Source organism: Anguilla anguilla, chromosome 17 (genome assembly GCF_013347855.1).
Source record: "Anguilla anguilla isolate fAngAng1 chromosome 17, fAngAng1.pri, whole genome shotgun sequence".
NCBI lineage: Eukaryota > Metazoa > Chordata > Actinopteri > Anguilliformes > Anguillidae > Anguilla > Anguilla anguilla.
Window position 1 is genome coordinate 27,317,970 of NC_049217.1, and position 15,208 is coordinate 27,333,177.

The window sequence follows — 15,208 nt, forward strand, 5'->3', positions numbered from 1 at the left end:
TTCTCAGAAATATCAAGTAGCCATTTATCTAAACAGGACTTTATTAACAAGGATTAATACTGTTCATTTTGCAAAAGAAAAAAGAAAAGAATAAGTTGAGGAAAGTTCAGGAAAAATAAGTTGAACTTCGGAAAACACAGCCGCTTGTGTATAATACAGGGATCTGTCTTATGGCCCAGACTGTTGTGTACTGTGGATAGGAGTATTATTGGGTGGTGCATGATTTGCCCCAGCTTTTGCCCCAGGGAGGGTTACAGTGAGCAGGATATTCCCTGCCTCATTGTCTGCTTCGGTTGATTGGACTCCTGCAATCTGCCCATCATCTGTGCCTGTTGTGCTCCATTCCAAAAATCCTCATTTTCCCCAAATGAAAGCTGGCGTACATCAGGGATGGGCATAAGTCCAAAAAATCACGGATGACAGTTGGTTAGAAAACTGATATAAAACTGCATAACAGAAGAAGAAAACACCGCCATCTCTCCAAACTCCAATATTTCTCTCTCCAGATTTCATTTCTGTGAACAAACAGACTGCGGGTAAGCAAATACAGAAGCCCAGAAGGCCATCTAAAATCTGAGGGTGAAAATCGTCGCGTGGGCCAGAAAAGGAACTGCTGCTTTACAGCTTCTTTAATTAACAGTTTGGAAGAGTTTTTAATGGGTTTCACACAGCCTGTTCATTCAATTAAGACAACCAATGAGCTATCATCTGCTTGGTGGTTTACTGTACCAATCAGGGCTAATGGATGAACCGATTACGAGCTTACACCCCCCCCCCCCCCGCCTTTTCCCCCCACCCACCCCCCCCCAAAACGCTCAAGTGTTCAGTAATTCTTGTTTGGCTTTTAATAATCTCAACAGTGCTGCAAAGCATTAAAAATGAATCTGCTAATCATAAGCAGCCGGCTTACCGCACTGTGTTCCCGCTGATATGGCATGTAGGATACAACCCGGACGGGTAAATTCTTCTAACGAGCGTGAAAGCCAGACACCTGAAATACTGACTACCGATCTACCTTGTACAGTTTCAGCGTGAGCAGCACGATATATATATATAAATATATATAAATATAAATCATAAGCTGAGACGAGATTTATTTGGTCGCTTCCCCCGTTAATAGAACAAAAGATTCAGTTATGGATAAGCATCCATCTACATTACATTACATTACAGGCATTTAGCAGACGCTCTTATCCAGAGCGACGTACACAACTTTCTTTACATAGCATTTACACTGCATCCATTTTATACAGCTGGATATATATACCGAAGCAATTCTGGTTAAGAACCTTGCTCAAGGGTACAACGGCAGTGTCCTTACCCGGGAATCGAACCTGCGACCTTTCGGTTACAAGCCCAGTTCCTTACCCACTGTGCTACACTGCCGCCCCCATCTTCCCTTCACACTCCGGCTCACGCACGGACCTGAGAGTCTTCCCTGAGACGGGACCCCAGGTCCATCGGCGCTCGAGGGGGACGCCTTTTTATTTCTGCTCACGAACAGAATGCAGTCCTCGCACCCGAAGTCTTACGCTCTTACAGATCCACATGCTTTTAGGGGCGTGGTGCGTTCCCTTAGTGATGAGGCGGACGTTTTTTGGGTTTTTTGGATAATGACCCGCCGATCTCTAATCAAGTACTTTGAGCAGGAGTAGCGAGCGCTTGATAATCATTAGAAACAAAATCTGACCTAATTTTATTCTCCATCATTATTGCTCATGTAGGAGAGACTAATAGCGTTGCGTAAAATAAGCGGTTACAGCTTTTAAAAGATACAGTAGTAATTGGTAACTTATACAATTTCATCTGCAGTGGCTGCTTACTCAGAACAAACTGTCACACAGTGTTTGGGGTTAGATTAAGTGTGAATTCTTGGGAGCAGCAGAATGTTTGAACATCGGATTATCTGAAACACACCCCCCCCTCCCGCCCCGCCTGCTGGTAAAATATGTGCTCACCACAGCCAGCTGGGGCATTGTAAAATCAGGTCATTTTTGCCCGTGGATAAAAAAGTAAAAAAACTACATATCCACCCTGGACGAGAGAGCCTATTAATACACACTCTCAATGTCACACAGTGAAACGGAGAGGGGGAGAGAGAGAAAGAGGGAGAGAGAGAGCAGGAGGGAGAGAGAAGGAGAGAGAGAAAAAGATAGAGAGAGGGAGAGAGAGCGAGAGAGCAGGAGGGAGAGAGAGAAGGAGCAGGAGGGAGAGGGGGAGCAGGGGAGAGAGAGAGAGAGCAGGAGGGAGGGGGAGAGAGAGAGAGAGCAGGAGGGAGGGGGAGAGAGAGAAAGAGAGAGGGAGCAGGGGAGAGAGAGAGCAGGAGGGAGAGAGAGAGAGAGAGAGAGCAGAGGAGAGAGAGAGGGAGCAGGGTAGAGAGAGAGGGAGCAGGGGAGAGAGAGAGCAGGAGGGAGAGGGAGGGAGAGAGAGCAGGAGGGAGAGGGAGGGAGAGAGAGGCAGGAGGGAGAGGGAGAGAGGGAGGGAGAGCAGGAGGGAGAGGGAGCAGGAGAGAGAGAGAGAGAGAGAGAGGGAGAGAGAGCAGGAGAGAGAGAGAGAGAGAGAGAGAGAGAGAGAGGGAGAGAGAGCAGGAGAGAGAGAGAGAGTGGGAGGGAGGGAGAGTGGGAGGGAGGGAGGGAGGGAGAGGGAGGGAGAGAGAGCAGGAGAGAGAGCAGGAGAGAGAGAGAGAGAGAGGGAGGGAGGGAGAGAGAGCAGGAGAGAGAGAGAGAGAGAGAGGGAGGGAGAGAGAGCAGGAGAGAGAGAGAGAGAGAGAGAGAGAGAGGGAGGGAGGGAGGGAGGGAGCTATGCGGCGGGCTGCTCTAACAGGTGGACATTGACACAGTTAAGTGGTTATAACCCAGTTTTGTTCCGAAACCCAGCAGTCCGTACTTCAGCTCTTAGCACTTTACGTTCAGTGTTGTCACGGCTGTGCTGCAGGCAAGGATGGATCTAGAAATTATTTGTACCGGGAAAACAAAAATTTGAGAAGGGACTCCCATAGCACGCTTATACATACGCTTGCGCACACACACACACATTCACACACCTGTAGGGGCCCCCTGGACCTGCTCGTGTCCAGGAAAGCTTTCCCTGTAACACCCACTAAGCACAGCCCCTTTCTCTGTTATACCCCCCATAAGCTCCGCCCCTTTCTCTGTTATACCCCCATAAGCTCCGCCCCTTTCTCTGTTATACCTCCATAAGCTCCGCCCCTTTCAGTTATACCCCTTAGCTCCAGCCCTTTCCCCCCAGTTATACACCTTTGGCTCCACCCCTTTCCCTGCCATACACCCTTAGCTCCGCCCCTGAGTTCAGATTTCATGTATGCTGCAGACTGCTGAGGGTTTTATTGGTGCGCTGTGAGATGTGGGCGGGGCCAAGTGAATCCTTCCATCCCTCCCTCACTCCCTCCCTCCCTGCTGGCACTGGGATACAGCCAGCGCTGGCACCGCGATGCCGGCTCGATGCAACGTCCAACACGGGCTCACTGTCATCCACACACTGGAACAGCGCCTTAGCGGCATGAGCTGCCAGCTAGCGGCGTGAGCTGCCAGCACAAAGCCTCAGTCCCCCCCCCACCCAGCTGTGTGAATCTCAGCACTCGGGGCCGAGCCTGCATCAGCAGCAGGGCTTTCAACCTGTTCTGATCCAGGGATCCCCCCTACCCTGGAGACCCCCACACACCCAGGGGACCTCCCACCCAGGGGGAAGGGCTATATTTTAAAATAAGGTTTTATATTTCACACATATTTCCCCCCCCCATGGGTCCACAGATCTCGCTGTGGAAAACCCATGCGCCACAGCATCCCCTGTCCCCTGCATAACTTTCCAAAGACACTCAGCGATAAGCAGATAAGAGGCTCACTGTGGGATCAGCGGGTCACTGGATGGGCGAACGCGTTCACAGGGTCACTGGGAGGGCGAACGCGTTCACAGGGTCGCGTTCACGGGGTTTGGTGTTCACGGCGGTCTTCTTCGTCCCTCCGCAGGGCCCTGGCCGACATCCTGCGGCAGCAGGGGCCCGTGCCGATATCGCAGTACGAGCAGGAGAACATGACGTCGGTGACGGACGGCTCGCCCAAGGAGAACACGCCCATGAGGACCGCCAAGAACCACTACACGCCCGTCCACGGGATCAAGCCCAACCACGGTGAGTGTGCCCGCGATCCGCCTCTCCGACTCTTCAGCGGCGAGCCCGCTGCCGGGGGGGGGGGGGGGGGCTCTCCACCTCTCCGACTCTCCAGCGGCGAGCCCGCTGCCGGGGGGGGGGGGGGGGGGGGGGGGGGGGGATTTAATCCTCGTCACGCACGGGTTGAGTTTGAATGACATTATTTATCGGCGTGGCAACGGCATTACAGCGCTCCCTGGCCCGCGCGGTATTGGCTGGATGCTGGGAGCGACTGAAACAGATCGCGTGTTAAGAGCCTCGTACGATGGCACTCGCGGCCTGTGAAATTGAACCTTTTCTTGGCGAATAATTCTGCTCCTTAACCACGACAGATAAGGCGCCTGAGAACAGGACCGGGCTGAACAGCCGGGCTCCTTCACTACACAGCAGGGATGTCTTTGTTTGAGCTCGCCAGAACTCCTGGTTCTGCTTTTACACAATGGCCTTCCTGTGCGATTCATCATTCCAGTACCTCTGGCTCCTAAGACAATGCACTGTGTACTCTGCTGACGTATGCCAAGTGTGTTCAGAGTCATCTGTCTGGAAATACTCAGCCGTTGTGTTTGGTATGCAACCAGACCTGGGTTAAGTACGTATTTGTTTTGGATTCAAATACCACTTTTCTACGCTTCACTGATCTTGTCTGGTGTATTGGAACCAAGGAAATACTCTCAAAACAAAAAGTGCAAACCCCGCATTCTGGTCACATTGGCAGGCTCAATTACACCAGGCAAGATCAACAGAGCACAGAAAAGTATTTGAATCCAAAACAAATACGTACTTGACCCAGGTCTGGTATACAGTATATGCAACATTCAAGAACTATGAAGCTTTCTTAACTTTAAAATATTTGCCTGTAGTGCTTTAGTTTGTCCATAATAGTTTTAGTGAAATTAACTTGTACATATTTGTACATAATTTATTTTTATTTTTTTTAAACGTAACACTTGACATTTTACAGTACATTCAGTGGCATTTTGTGATTATATTGAATTTTTGGCCGAAATATCCTCTCCTAGTTATTGAAGGTCAAGTCAAAAAACGTTGGTAACCATGGAAACTGACGTGGCTTCCGCTGCACATGGAAGCGTGGGAGCGGGCGATGTCGTTGGCGAGTGGGGAGCGAAGGTCTCTTTCGCACCCCCCCTGGCCTCAAACCCCACGAGCTTTGCGGTCCGTACTGACGGACGCAATCGACGGTATGAGCAAAAAAAAAAAAAAAACAGGTCACAAACGTGGTGGATGATCAATTTTCTCCCGGCAATCTCCAACCGGGCTTTGGCTGGTGATGTGGCGTATAAAACATTATGCCACTTAAAGCCTTCTTCAGGAAAGCAGAAGTAACCTTTATCCTGATAACCGGCCTATGCCACCTCCCTGCTTTAATGCGCACGAGTCAAACAAAGAAAATGCCCTCGTTGCTGAAGATTTCGGAATAAGAGATGAGCCCTGTGCAGTACAATCGGCCTGAAAGTTACTCAGCTGTACCTTCCGGTCATGAACAACGTCCATGCCAAATTTCAGCCTCCTGGGGCGAAAACTGTGGCCGCGACGGGGTGGGACACTTTTGTGGACCGACCGACCGACAGACAGAGCTATAGCGCTGCGGTCGCAGCTAAAAACCTACTCTTTAAAGGGTTAAAATAAAATAGTCAGCGGTGCGGCGCGAGTTCATCAATTAGCCAGTGCTTCCACAACACAGGAAATGCACCCGCTCCTGAATGAAGATACAGCACCGCGAGACAAGAGAGGCACTGAACCCCCGGGCTGTGCCCCGTCATGAGTCATCAAAATATTAATGATGAGGTTTAGCCCTAACGCTAGCATTCCGTGTGTTCTTCGCAGCGTGGCCAGGCTGCTTTCAGAATCCTGCAGCCAAGCTGAATTAATGAGTCAAAACAGAATGTTACAAGAACAAGATTAAAGCCAACATCCTCTCCCACCCCTACCCCCACCACCCACCCCCACCACCCCCCCCTCCAGAAAACAACCAGAGCCAACTGGCATCTTTCAACAAACCAGGCACTGAAGAAACACAAATATGCCTGTTTCTAGTACATCTTGTGAAGCTGGCAAAATATTATATATATCCTTGCATTTATATAGCACTTTTCCAAATGCTCAAAGTGCTTTACAGTAAAGGGGAACTCACCTCACCCACCACCAATGTGGAGCACCCACCTGGGTGATGCACGGCAGCCATTTTGCGCCAGAAAGCTCACCACACATTAGCGAAAGTATATGGAGAGGGAGAGAACTTTTTTTTTTTTTTTTTTTTTTTTAGCCACTTAAATCTGGGGATGATTATGGTGGCAAGTTTTTGTGAGAGCCAGATCTGGGATTTAGCCAGGACACCGGGGGGAACCCCCTACTCTTAGCGATAAGTGTCATGGGATCTTTAATGACCACAGTGAGTCAGGACCTCGGTTTAACGTCTCATCCGAAAGACCGAATTATTAGGGGGGGAAAAAACAAAAATCCAAAAAAAAAGCCAAAATGCCAGTCGGCTTTTCAAGTCCCCAAATCAGCCAGTTTGGCAAATAAAGTGTGGAGATGGGAAACCCAGCTGGCAGTACCGGGGGCCCACAGCAGTACTAGGGGGCCCACAGCATGGCCCCCGCCGTGGTGAACACTGGAGAGCTTAGCCAGGGACCACCTAGTTAAATGTGTTTACTGGGGGACACAATGAATAAATAAAGAAATAAATAAATAAATAAATAAATATGCACAATTTCATTTCAACTTGACCTCAGAGGGACCTTAGCCAAATTAGCCAAAGGGCATATTTAAAATGTTTTGTTTTTTTCCCCAGTTGTGGGAAGTTGTGAAAATGATGTGTTCTTGTGAATTTCCTGGGTTACAAACCCATCCTTAAAATGTTTTCCTGTGGAAATACAAGTGTGATCTCAACCTTTTAACAACACAGTATTGCTTCAAGGGTGGAAAAATAGGACTGGTGTAAAAATATTGCCACAGTATTGTTATTTGCCACAACTTTCCTGCAATGTTTTTTTTTTTTTAAAGTTTAGCAATCTGTGATTTATGCTAATTAGTCCATGTGTACTGCACAGTTATGCATCCACATTCAATGCACTGAAATAAAGAGAATCAACTGGAAAAGGTTGATCCTTGAAATGAAACTCATCAATCACTGGTCTTTATATGACACTCAAAATGACTTACAATATTAAATCTTCATTTAATGTTTATAAAACAGATGCAAAGAAGCATCAGTGTTTGTTTATACGATTATTATTTTTTCTACTTACTGGTGTTTAGAAGGTATTCAGTGTGCAAAGATTCGGCATGCAATGCTAGCGTAGATATAAAACCATAAATTAAAGCCCCAAAATATCACGACACGACAGACTGAAACGGCAAAACACGCAAAGGCATTTACATCGATCCGTCTTACTAAACCAGGAAAGTTAGAGACGCACGCATTTCATCGGTGCTCTGCGCCGTTTCTGCAGGCAGTCCGACGCAAGTAAACTCGTTAAATCCTGCCGATCGGACTCCGCCAGCCAGGGTTCGACGGAGCCCCAGAGCACCGCCAGCGGCCCCGCGCTCAGAAACGCCTCCATTTTGTTTTGCATTCCACCGCTGCGCCGCGCCGCACCGCACCGCGCCTCCCCAGGGGGGGACGAACGCGCCCCCCGGCCGGCTCCGTACAGACTTTCGGAGAGCCACGGCCCCTCATCTGATACCCCCTTCAATACCGTTTCCTGACTGCATTCTGCGCAGGTTCCCATGGGTTCTGTTGTGATGGGTTCTGTTCTGGTGGGTACTTTTCTGAGGGGTACTGTTCAGATGGATTCTGTTCTGATGGGCTGTGTCCTGATGGGTTGTGTTCTGATGGGTTCTGATGGGCTGTGTTCTGATGGGTTGTGTTCTGATGGGTTGTGTTCTGATGGGCTGTGTTCTGATGGGTTCTGATGGGCTGTGTCCTGATGGGTTGTGTTCTGATGGGTTGTGTTCTGATGGGCTGTGTTCTGATGGGTTGTGTTCTGATGGGTTCTAATGGGCTGTGTTCTGATGGGTTGTGTTCTGATGGGTTGAGTTCTGATGGGTTGTGTTCTGATGGGTTCTAATGGGCTGTGTTCTGATGGGTTGTGTTCTGATGGGCTGTGTTCTGATGGGTTGTGTTCTGATGGGTTCCGTTCTCCCAGTCAAGCTCAGGGGTCGCACTTCTCTTTAATGTCTGCAGCTCAGGACTATTGCGCAGGTGTGAAGTCAATAGGACGCCTCAAAATTGCAACAACCCCCCCCCCCCCCCCCCCCCCATCCCAATCCCAAGCCACAGAGCCCTATAGGAGGAGGACAGGCTCACAAGGTGTAACACACAGGAGCCCAAGCTTTGTACATTTGCACATTTTGGGATACACGGAGAAACATTTCTAATGATATATCCTTACATCCTAACATTAAACGTGCAGCACTACAATGGATCTTCCGGTCGTGTTCATGCTCATAAATGCATTTTTTATTTCACGGATTCCAGTGCATCACAATGCATCAATTCCATCACGCAAGTCGAGCAGAACAACCCCCCTGACTGATCCTGCTGGTCATATTTCAGAAAGCCCAGTGGTAGAATATTTTTTCAGTTTTATACTGAAAATGTTTTTCTACAGTATCACATGCCATAAAAGGGTGGGCATTACTTTTATGACTAGAACTTGAACAAGAACTGTGAATCCATCAAATACGGCATAAAACCGTGTGAGTCTTTTGTATTCGAAAGGGGCTCGTCTTTGAACGCTCCACTTTTGAAGGGAGGAAGTCTAATGGGTCCTACGGGGCCCCAGGAGTTTGAAACACATATTCACCTTAAAACTAAAAGATGGCACCCGTACCTCCACCAACAAAAGCCAATCATTTCTTCCGTAGTCTTCACAGCAGGAGACACAGTTTCACGACTGCATCGGAAATCGGGCAGGAGATACTGTATGCCTGTTTAAATTCCAGCCACTCTGAAGCATGCTAGCCAGCTGCCGCAGCACCATGTGACCAATCACAACACTATATTTGTACAGTGGCTGGACACACAATATTTGATGGTGTTACGTGAATCCCTTGGGAAGTTGGGAAGAACACCTTTCTGCAAGAATCCACGCTCACTTGCCACACCCACCTTTGGCCAATCGGTGTAAAAAGTTAAATATTTCTTCCTTTGCCCCACGACCAAGCTTTCCATGAAGTTTTGTGCAAATCCACTCATAACCATTGGAGATATCCTGCTGACAGACAGTAAGACAGACAGAATGGGGAAAAAACATAACCCCCCTTCAACTCTGTTGGTGGAGGTAATGGTAGTATAATCCTTATTCGTATACCAGTGCAGACACATACGGGAGACATTAATGATGATTAACTAGTTAAAATCCATCAGTAAACAAAAGACACCAACTGCAGCGGGAGCCTCTCACCTTATCTGACTCCAAAACAATCCATGTAATTTCATATCTTTTTTTTTTTTTTTACTCTTTATGTTTATCAGAGCTGCACAGCCCTGGAATAATTCCTGAATTAAACAGAGCCAGACTCGTTCCGTCTTTATGGCAGGCTGGAGATTAATTCTCATTCTTACCCATTCTCCTGCCATAAAAAAAAAAAAAAAAAAGACTTTACAGATCCAATATCTCGTTTTATGCGTGAACGGGGTACAGTGATTCCGGTGGCATATTCATTTTCATTAAGAGCTATACGATCCAGTCCTGATGCCAGAATCACCACTAACGGCATCCCTAATCTAATCCATTTTCCAAAAAAAAAATTCCCAGAAAACACGGAGAGATCCTTAACGCTTTGACGGCCAATTTACTGTGCTCGGATCAGTGGAACATTATTTGGGAAGGCTGGCTGAGAATTAATACTTTTTTTTTTATTTTAATTTTTTTTTTTTTAACAGAAAGCCGGTTCTCACAGGTTTCAGGCCAGTGCTTAACATCTAAAGAACAGCTGTGGGGGGGCGGGGGGGATTCGGGGGGGGGGGGGGTCAGCTGCTCATAAATACACCATCATAACCATCACTGTCCTGGTCTCTCTGGCTAATGAGGTTTCTGTCAGGGCTAAGAGTGGAACACAGTCAGCCCCAGCTGGAAGACCATGGGCCCCATTCCCAAAACGTGCGTACGACCACATTCGATCGCAAACTGCCTGTGAGAACGTTTCCAAGAACAGTTCGCCATTCATCATTTTTTCCTTATCTGTATTCGTTCCCCTTATGCTAATCACAGGAACAGGATTGCAGATAAAATTTACAAACAGGCAGCGTTCATATTTTCATACACCTCGAATATGCACAAAAACAAAGGTCTGCACATCTGTCATGAATCTCATTGTGTTTCTGTAGGATTTTTTTTTTTTTTTTTTTTTTTTTTTTTTTTAAACAAAAGTAAGAATAATTGAAGAAATGTTTTGTGACTGAGGCCCAATGTTTGTTTTTTTTGCCCCTAAAGAAAGGTCAAAAAGAGGGGTTCTTTTACAGTGAACCTATCAAGCACAGTAATCCACCCAAGTCAAACTGACTGGATCAGTAACCCCTTCTCATATACCAAAAAATATTATGTTCGGGTAAATAAAAAAAACGCCTAGCAAGATTTATTTTGGTGAGGAATCCTGTTTTATCCTGAGAACGGTGTTATGAAACAAATATAATATCCTGTACGATGCCTCGAGAGCAATATTGACCCTTAAATTAGAAAGTGGAAGTTGTGTTTGATGTCTGGGGCTTGATTGCTACCAACACATTATTAAATCATATCATTATATTTATTAAATCTATTCTAAGGAGGAGCCACGCTTTATGAAGCATTTATAAGCAGACTAGATGCCTGCCTTCCCATAATCTTTGTTTCTGATTACATAGATTTGCGTAGTTTTTTTTTTTTTTTTGATGCAAAGTTGTTTTTTTTCTCTCTAATTAAAGTTTGAGGGATAGGTCTTGTGCTATTTCTCTGCACTTTACACGTTGTGTTCCACTTCCCACTGTTCGCACATAGCTCATTATTTTCCTCGGTGCCAGAGAAGAGCCTCTCCAGAAAGCCTTTCGCTACATGCTATAGGTGCTGGCTATTTGTCTCCGTTGTCATATGGCCTCTATAAATAATCTGAAATGAGATTCCGTTTCCTTTCATAAATTCCAGGTAGGGCAATAGATGGAACCCACCAGCGGTAGCTCTGCAGCCGGGTCGGTTATTAATATTTCCAAAAAGAGAGACGGGGGGGGGGGGGGGGGGGGGGGGGGGATGTGGTACGTAGGGAGGCACCTTCCAGTTTAACCTTCTAAGGTTCGGGGCCCATGAGTCAGCACATTTTGTTTCACTGTGGGTGGTTATATGTCCAAAAATCCACTCATTACTCAGTTACAGTCCCCCTTACAGTGGGCCCAGGCAACCCAAACTTGTCAATGTATTACAGGGGTGTCCAGTCTTACCCGAAATGGGCCAACGCAGGTGCAGTAATTTGTCTTAGCCCAGCATTACAACACCTGATTCACCTAATTAACTAGCCACTGTCTACAGTCAAGACCTTGATGTGTAGTGTGGTAGTGCTGGGCTAAGGCGAAAACCTGCACCCACACCGACCCCCTTTTCGGATAAGATTGGACACCCCCCTGGTCTATGACACGTCATTCCGGGTGCGGATTGCTGGGGACCCGTGCGACTGGGTTCACATACTCATTACGTATTACGGCTGTGTCCCCAAAAAACAGGGCACCGAGTGCAGATCAGCATTAAAAGGGACTTTTTTTTTTGTACAAGCCATGTAATGTGAAATAAAGTGTAGCCGAATGAAAAGCATCTTTTCTGCAGGAGAAGAATAATGAATTGTGTAGCTGCCCACCCCCCCCCCCCCCCCCCCCCCCCATCCATTTCTCTGCGTATGTTCTTTGTTGGTTAAATCCATTTGTGCTCTCTTGTTATTCAATAAACTAGGCCTTTTTTTGTCCCGTTTGACAAAGTGATTCATCCCTTTTATATTCCTTGTAGTGCGTTATCGGGGTGCTTAATAACTCCGCTTTTGCAAAAAGATTGGACGCCCAAATGTATCTGAGAACCCGCCCGTTACATCGGTTGGCAGTATTGGTTTAATAAATCGGGCCGGTACCTAAAGAAACCCTGCCACCAACAACACCGTGTGCAAAAAGCCCGGCCCCATATTATACTGGCAACGGGGTTCTGAAGATGAAACACGCGGCTGGTTATTAAAACATGTCGATGGCTGCAGCTCTGCCTCTCGAAGCGCCCGGTGATATTTATGGATTCGTAAAGCTAGCGGGCGAATGCGCAGTGTAAGGATGCGAGGATGCAAAGCTTATTGCTTATTTTGCTTTTTGGGCGACACTGAAAGCTGGTAAATGAATGGCAGTGTGAAGACCGCACTGTTAATTACTGAAGTGCACACCTCTGCCGTGCATCTGATGTCATGAACAGGGGATTCTACAAAAATACGTGAAAAAGTGCTCGAGAAGGGCTACTTTTAACAGTGTCAAACTTAGCAGGTGGTACAAAACATGGTAATAATATGGCATCTGAAGGCATGGAGACAATGCAGGAGCTGATAGGAAAGCTGATAATTAAATGCCATCAACAGAAAAACACGGCTATTGATTTCCAAAAGCAATGGCAGGATTAAAAGAGGCTTCAAAATTGGCTAGTTAGCATGCTAGTTATTAATGAGCTGAAATTGCTAGCCAGTTAAAAAAAACAAAAAAAAAAAACAAGATATTATCCACGTCTGCATTTGTTTTTCCAATCAAATGGCACAAAATATTTATAAGTAATTTATCATATACACATATGTAAAAGTACCGGGTGGTATATCTTACCTAACAGTCATATTTTAGAAATCGTCTCAATGACATGAAATTGTTATAACTGGAACATTTGCAAGGGTAATACCAATAATGTTATTGGGGAAGGGGGAAAAAAAAAAAAAACAATAGCATATTAGCAGTTAAACCACGCTCAGGTATTGGCATGGGGACGCTGATAATACCTCACCAGCTGCCTTCAAAGCTGAACATCGCGGTGCTCGGCAAGCTTTCCCGACGGCATTTCTTTTTTTTGGAAACGCAAAAAAAATGGCAGGAGGTGGAATGGACCCCCCCCCCCCCCGTCAGATTTTCACAACATTTGTTTCCCGACCACGGAAAGGTAATTAACTGCACCTTCCTGGCAGTCGACGTTACGGTCGGAACCGAGGGAGAAGCTGCCGCCAGCCAATCAGCTCTAATTAATACCGCATAGCTCTCGGCAGCCTGCAAAAAAGCAGTGCTCTCGTTTTTATTAGGGCAAAGTGAACTTGTTTATGGCCCTTGTGGTGAGCCTCCCCTCCGCCAGTTAGGTCTGGACGTTTGTTTGCCGCAACGGGGACCTGTGGAAAAACAGGAGCGGACGTTGATGTCCGATCCACAGAACAACGGCGTAAAACAACCGCTGCATTTTAAGTGTCCAGAGCGTCTTCTGGAGCTGGGCGAGCGCCACAGTTTGTTTAGGACAAAGAAGTCCGACCAGGTGAGGAATTATTGCTGCCTTTGGCCTTTAATTCTTCGATCTTCCCTGCATTTTGAGCAAAGAACGTCCACCATAATTGCAGTTATGGTTCAATATATATATTTTCTCATACAGTGTTTATGTACGTACGTTATATAATTTGTTTTCTCGGTCTCGTTAAAATGTTGAGAGATTAAACCTCAGCTGTGGCTGCAGTGCGCCTGGGGTCAGTGCTGATTTCAGACTTTGGCAATTTTGTTTTTTTCCCCCCGCTTCTACGCGTAATGATTTTGGCGGCCGTGTTCCGAAAATATGAGTCTTCTGATTTCCCCTCGCAGTGGAAGGATGATCGCTTTTCTGTGGCAGAAGACCGGTCTGTCGGCTCATTGCCCTCCCCTCTAACAGCCACTCTGGGTTACTTTCTCCTGATTGGAGTCATCCTACTTCCCTGGGCTGAAACTTTTATTCTTTGTTCTGTTGGGTCTGTGTGTTATTTTTTTTTTATTTATTTATTTTTTCCCCTCACCTTTGTTTGGCCAGATGTGGTATTTTTTTTCCTCAGCCAACACTAAAATCTAATTGGGTCAGGGAGATGGCCCCCGCCCCAGGCCCCAGCCATTTCAGTTCTTCTCTTCAGCTGTCCTTTCTTTCAACCGGTGCTTTTCAGTGAAGCCTCACCCCCCCCCCCCCCCCCCCCCCCACCCCACACACACACCATTTCTTTCTCTTTCTCGTGTGCGTGTGTGAGACAGTGAGAGAGAGAGAGAGAGAGAGAGAGATACGGAGACAGAGAGAGAGAGAGAGAAGGAGACAGAGAGAGAGAGAGATAGAGGAGACAGAGAGAGAGAGAACTACAGATCAGGAGAATAACTTCCTCGCCGTGTGTCTATAGCTCCGGTTCTGACACAGCGCTTATAAATTAACGGACTGTGAGGTAAATCAGTCCCGCAGTTCCTGCCCTCCCAGCCTGTCCTGCCGGTTTGCCATTTTAACCCTTTAAGGTGCAAGATTCCAAATGTGTGATTAGAACTGAACATTCTAATGCTGATGTCACAATCACTGCTGGTGTGATTGAAAGCAATGGAGTTCTAGAACACCGACTTAGAACTCTGAAAAAAAAAAATATTCCAAAAACCTCTTCAAAAGCTCTGACTCTTATTGGACAATGTGTATTTAATGAGGAAGGTATGCTGAGGCAGAACTGGAAAAATATCTTTTATGAATCTAATATAAATATTGGAATAGAAATATTCATTCTCTCAACTCACACTCTAGCGGTTGTTGTTTTTTTCTTTTCAAGCAAAAAAAAAACCCCCCCAAAAAAACCCATCCTCAATGACCTTATTCATTATTAACAATTTTCAAGTTAAAATGAGGACAGGAATGCTGGAAAATTCTCTCCGTTTTCTCACACTTGATAAGTGAGGCTGGATAACGCGTCTGGAGGATGTTTCGCTGAAAAATCAATTTATAATTGACTATAATAGGCAGATAAAAAATGAACATAGCAGTCAAACTGAAAGCATTTTGAATTAATTTACAA

General features: G+C 46.5%; 1 protein-coding gene and 1 long non-coding RNA gene across 4 annotated transcripts in view; one reads left to right on the top strand and one right to left on the bottom strand.

Moving 5' to 3' along the window:
* LOC118216197 overlaps positions 1-15,208 on the bottom strand; it is a 108,031-nt gene that overhangs the window by 55,514 nt on the left and 37,309 nt on the right. The gene's annotated exons all lie outside the window — the stretch shown is intronic.
* The window catches only part of LOC118216195 (protein shisa-6-like), a 78,504-nt gene that overhangs the window by 7,826 nt on the left and 55,470 nt on the right, over positions 1-15,208 (top strand). For both annotated transcript variants that reach the window (XM_035397270.1, XM_035397271.1), the window contains exon 3: positions 3,987-4,147. In XM_035397270.1, the coding sequence (XP_035253161.1) occupies positions 3,987-4,147 (161 nt within the window). The remainder of the gene's footprint in view (positions 1-3,986; positions 4,148-15,208) is intronic.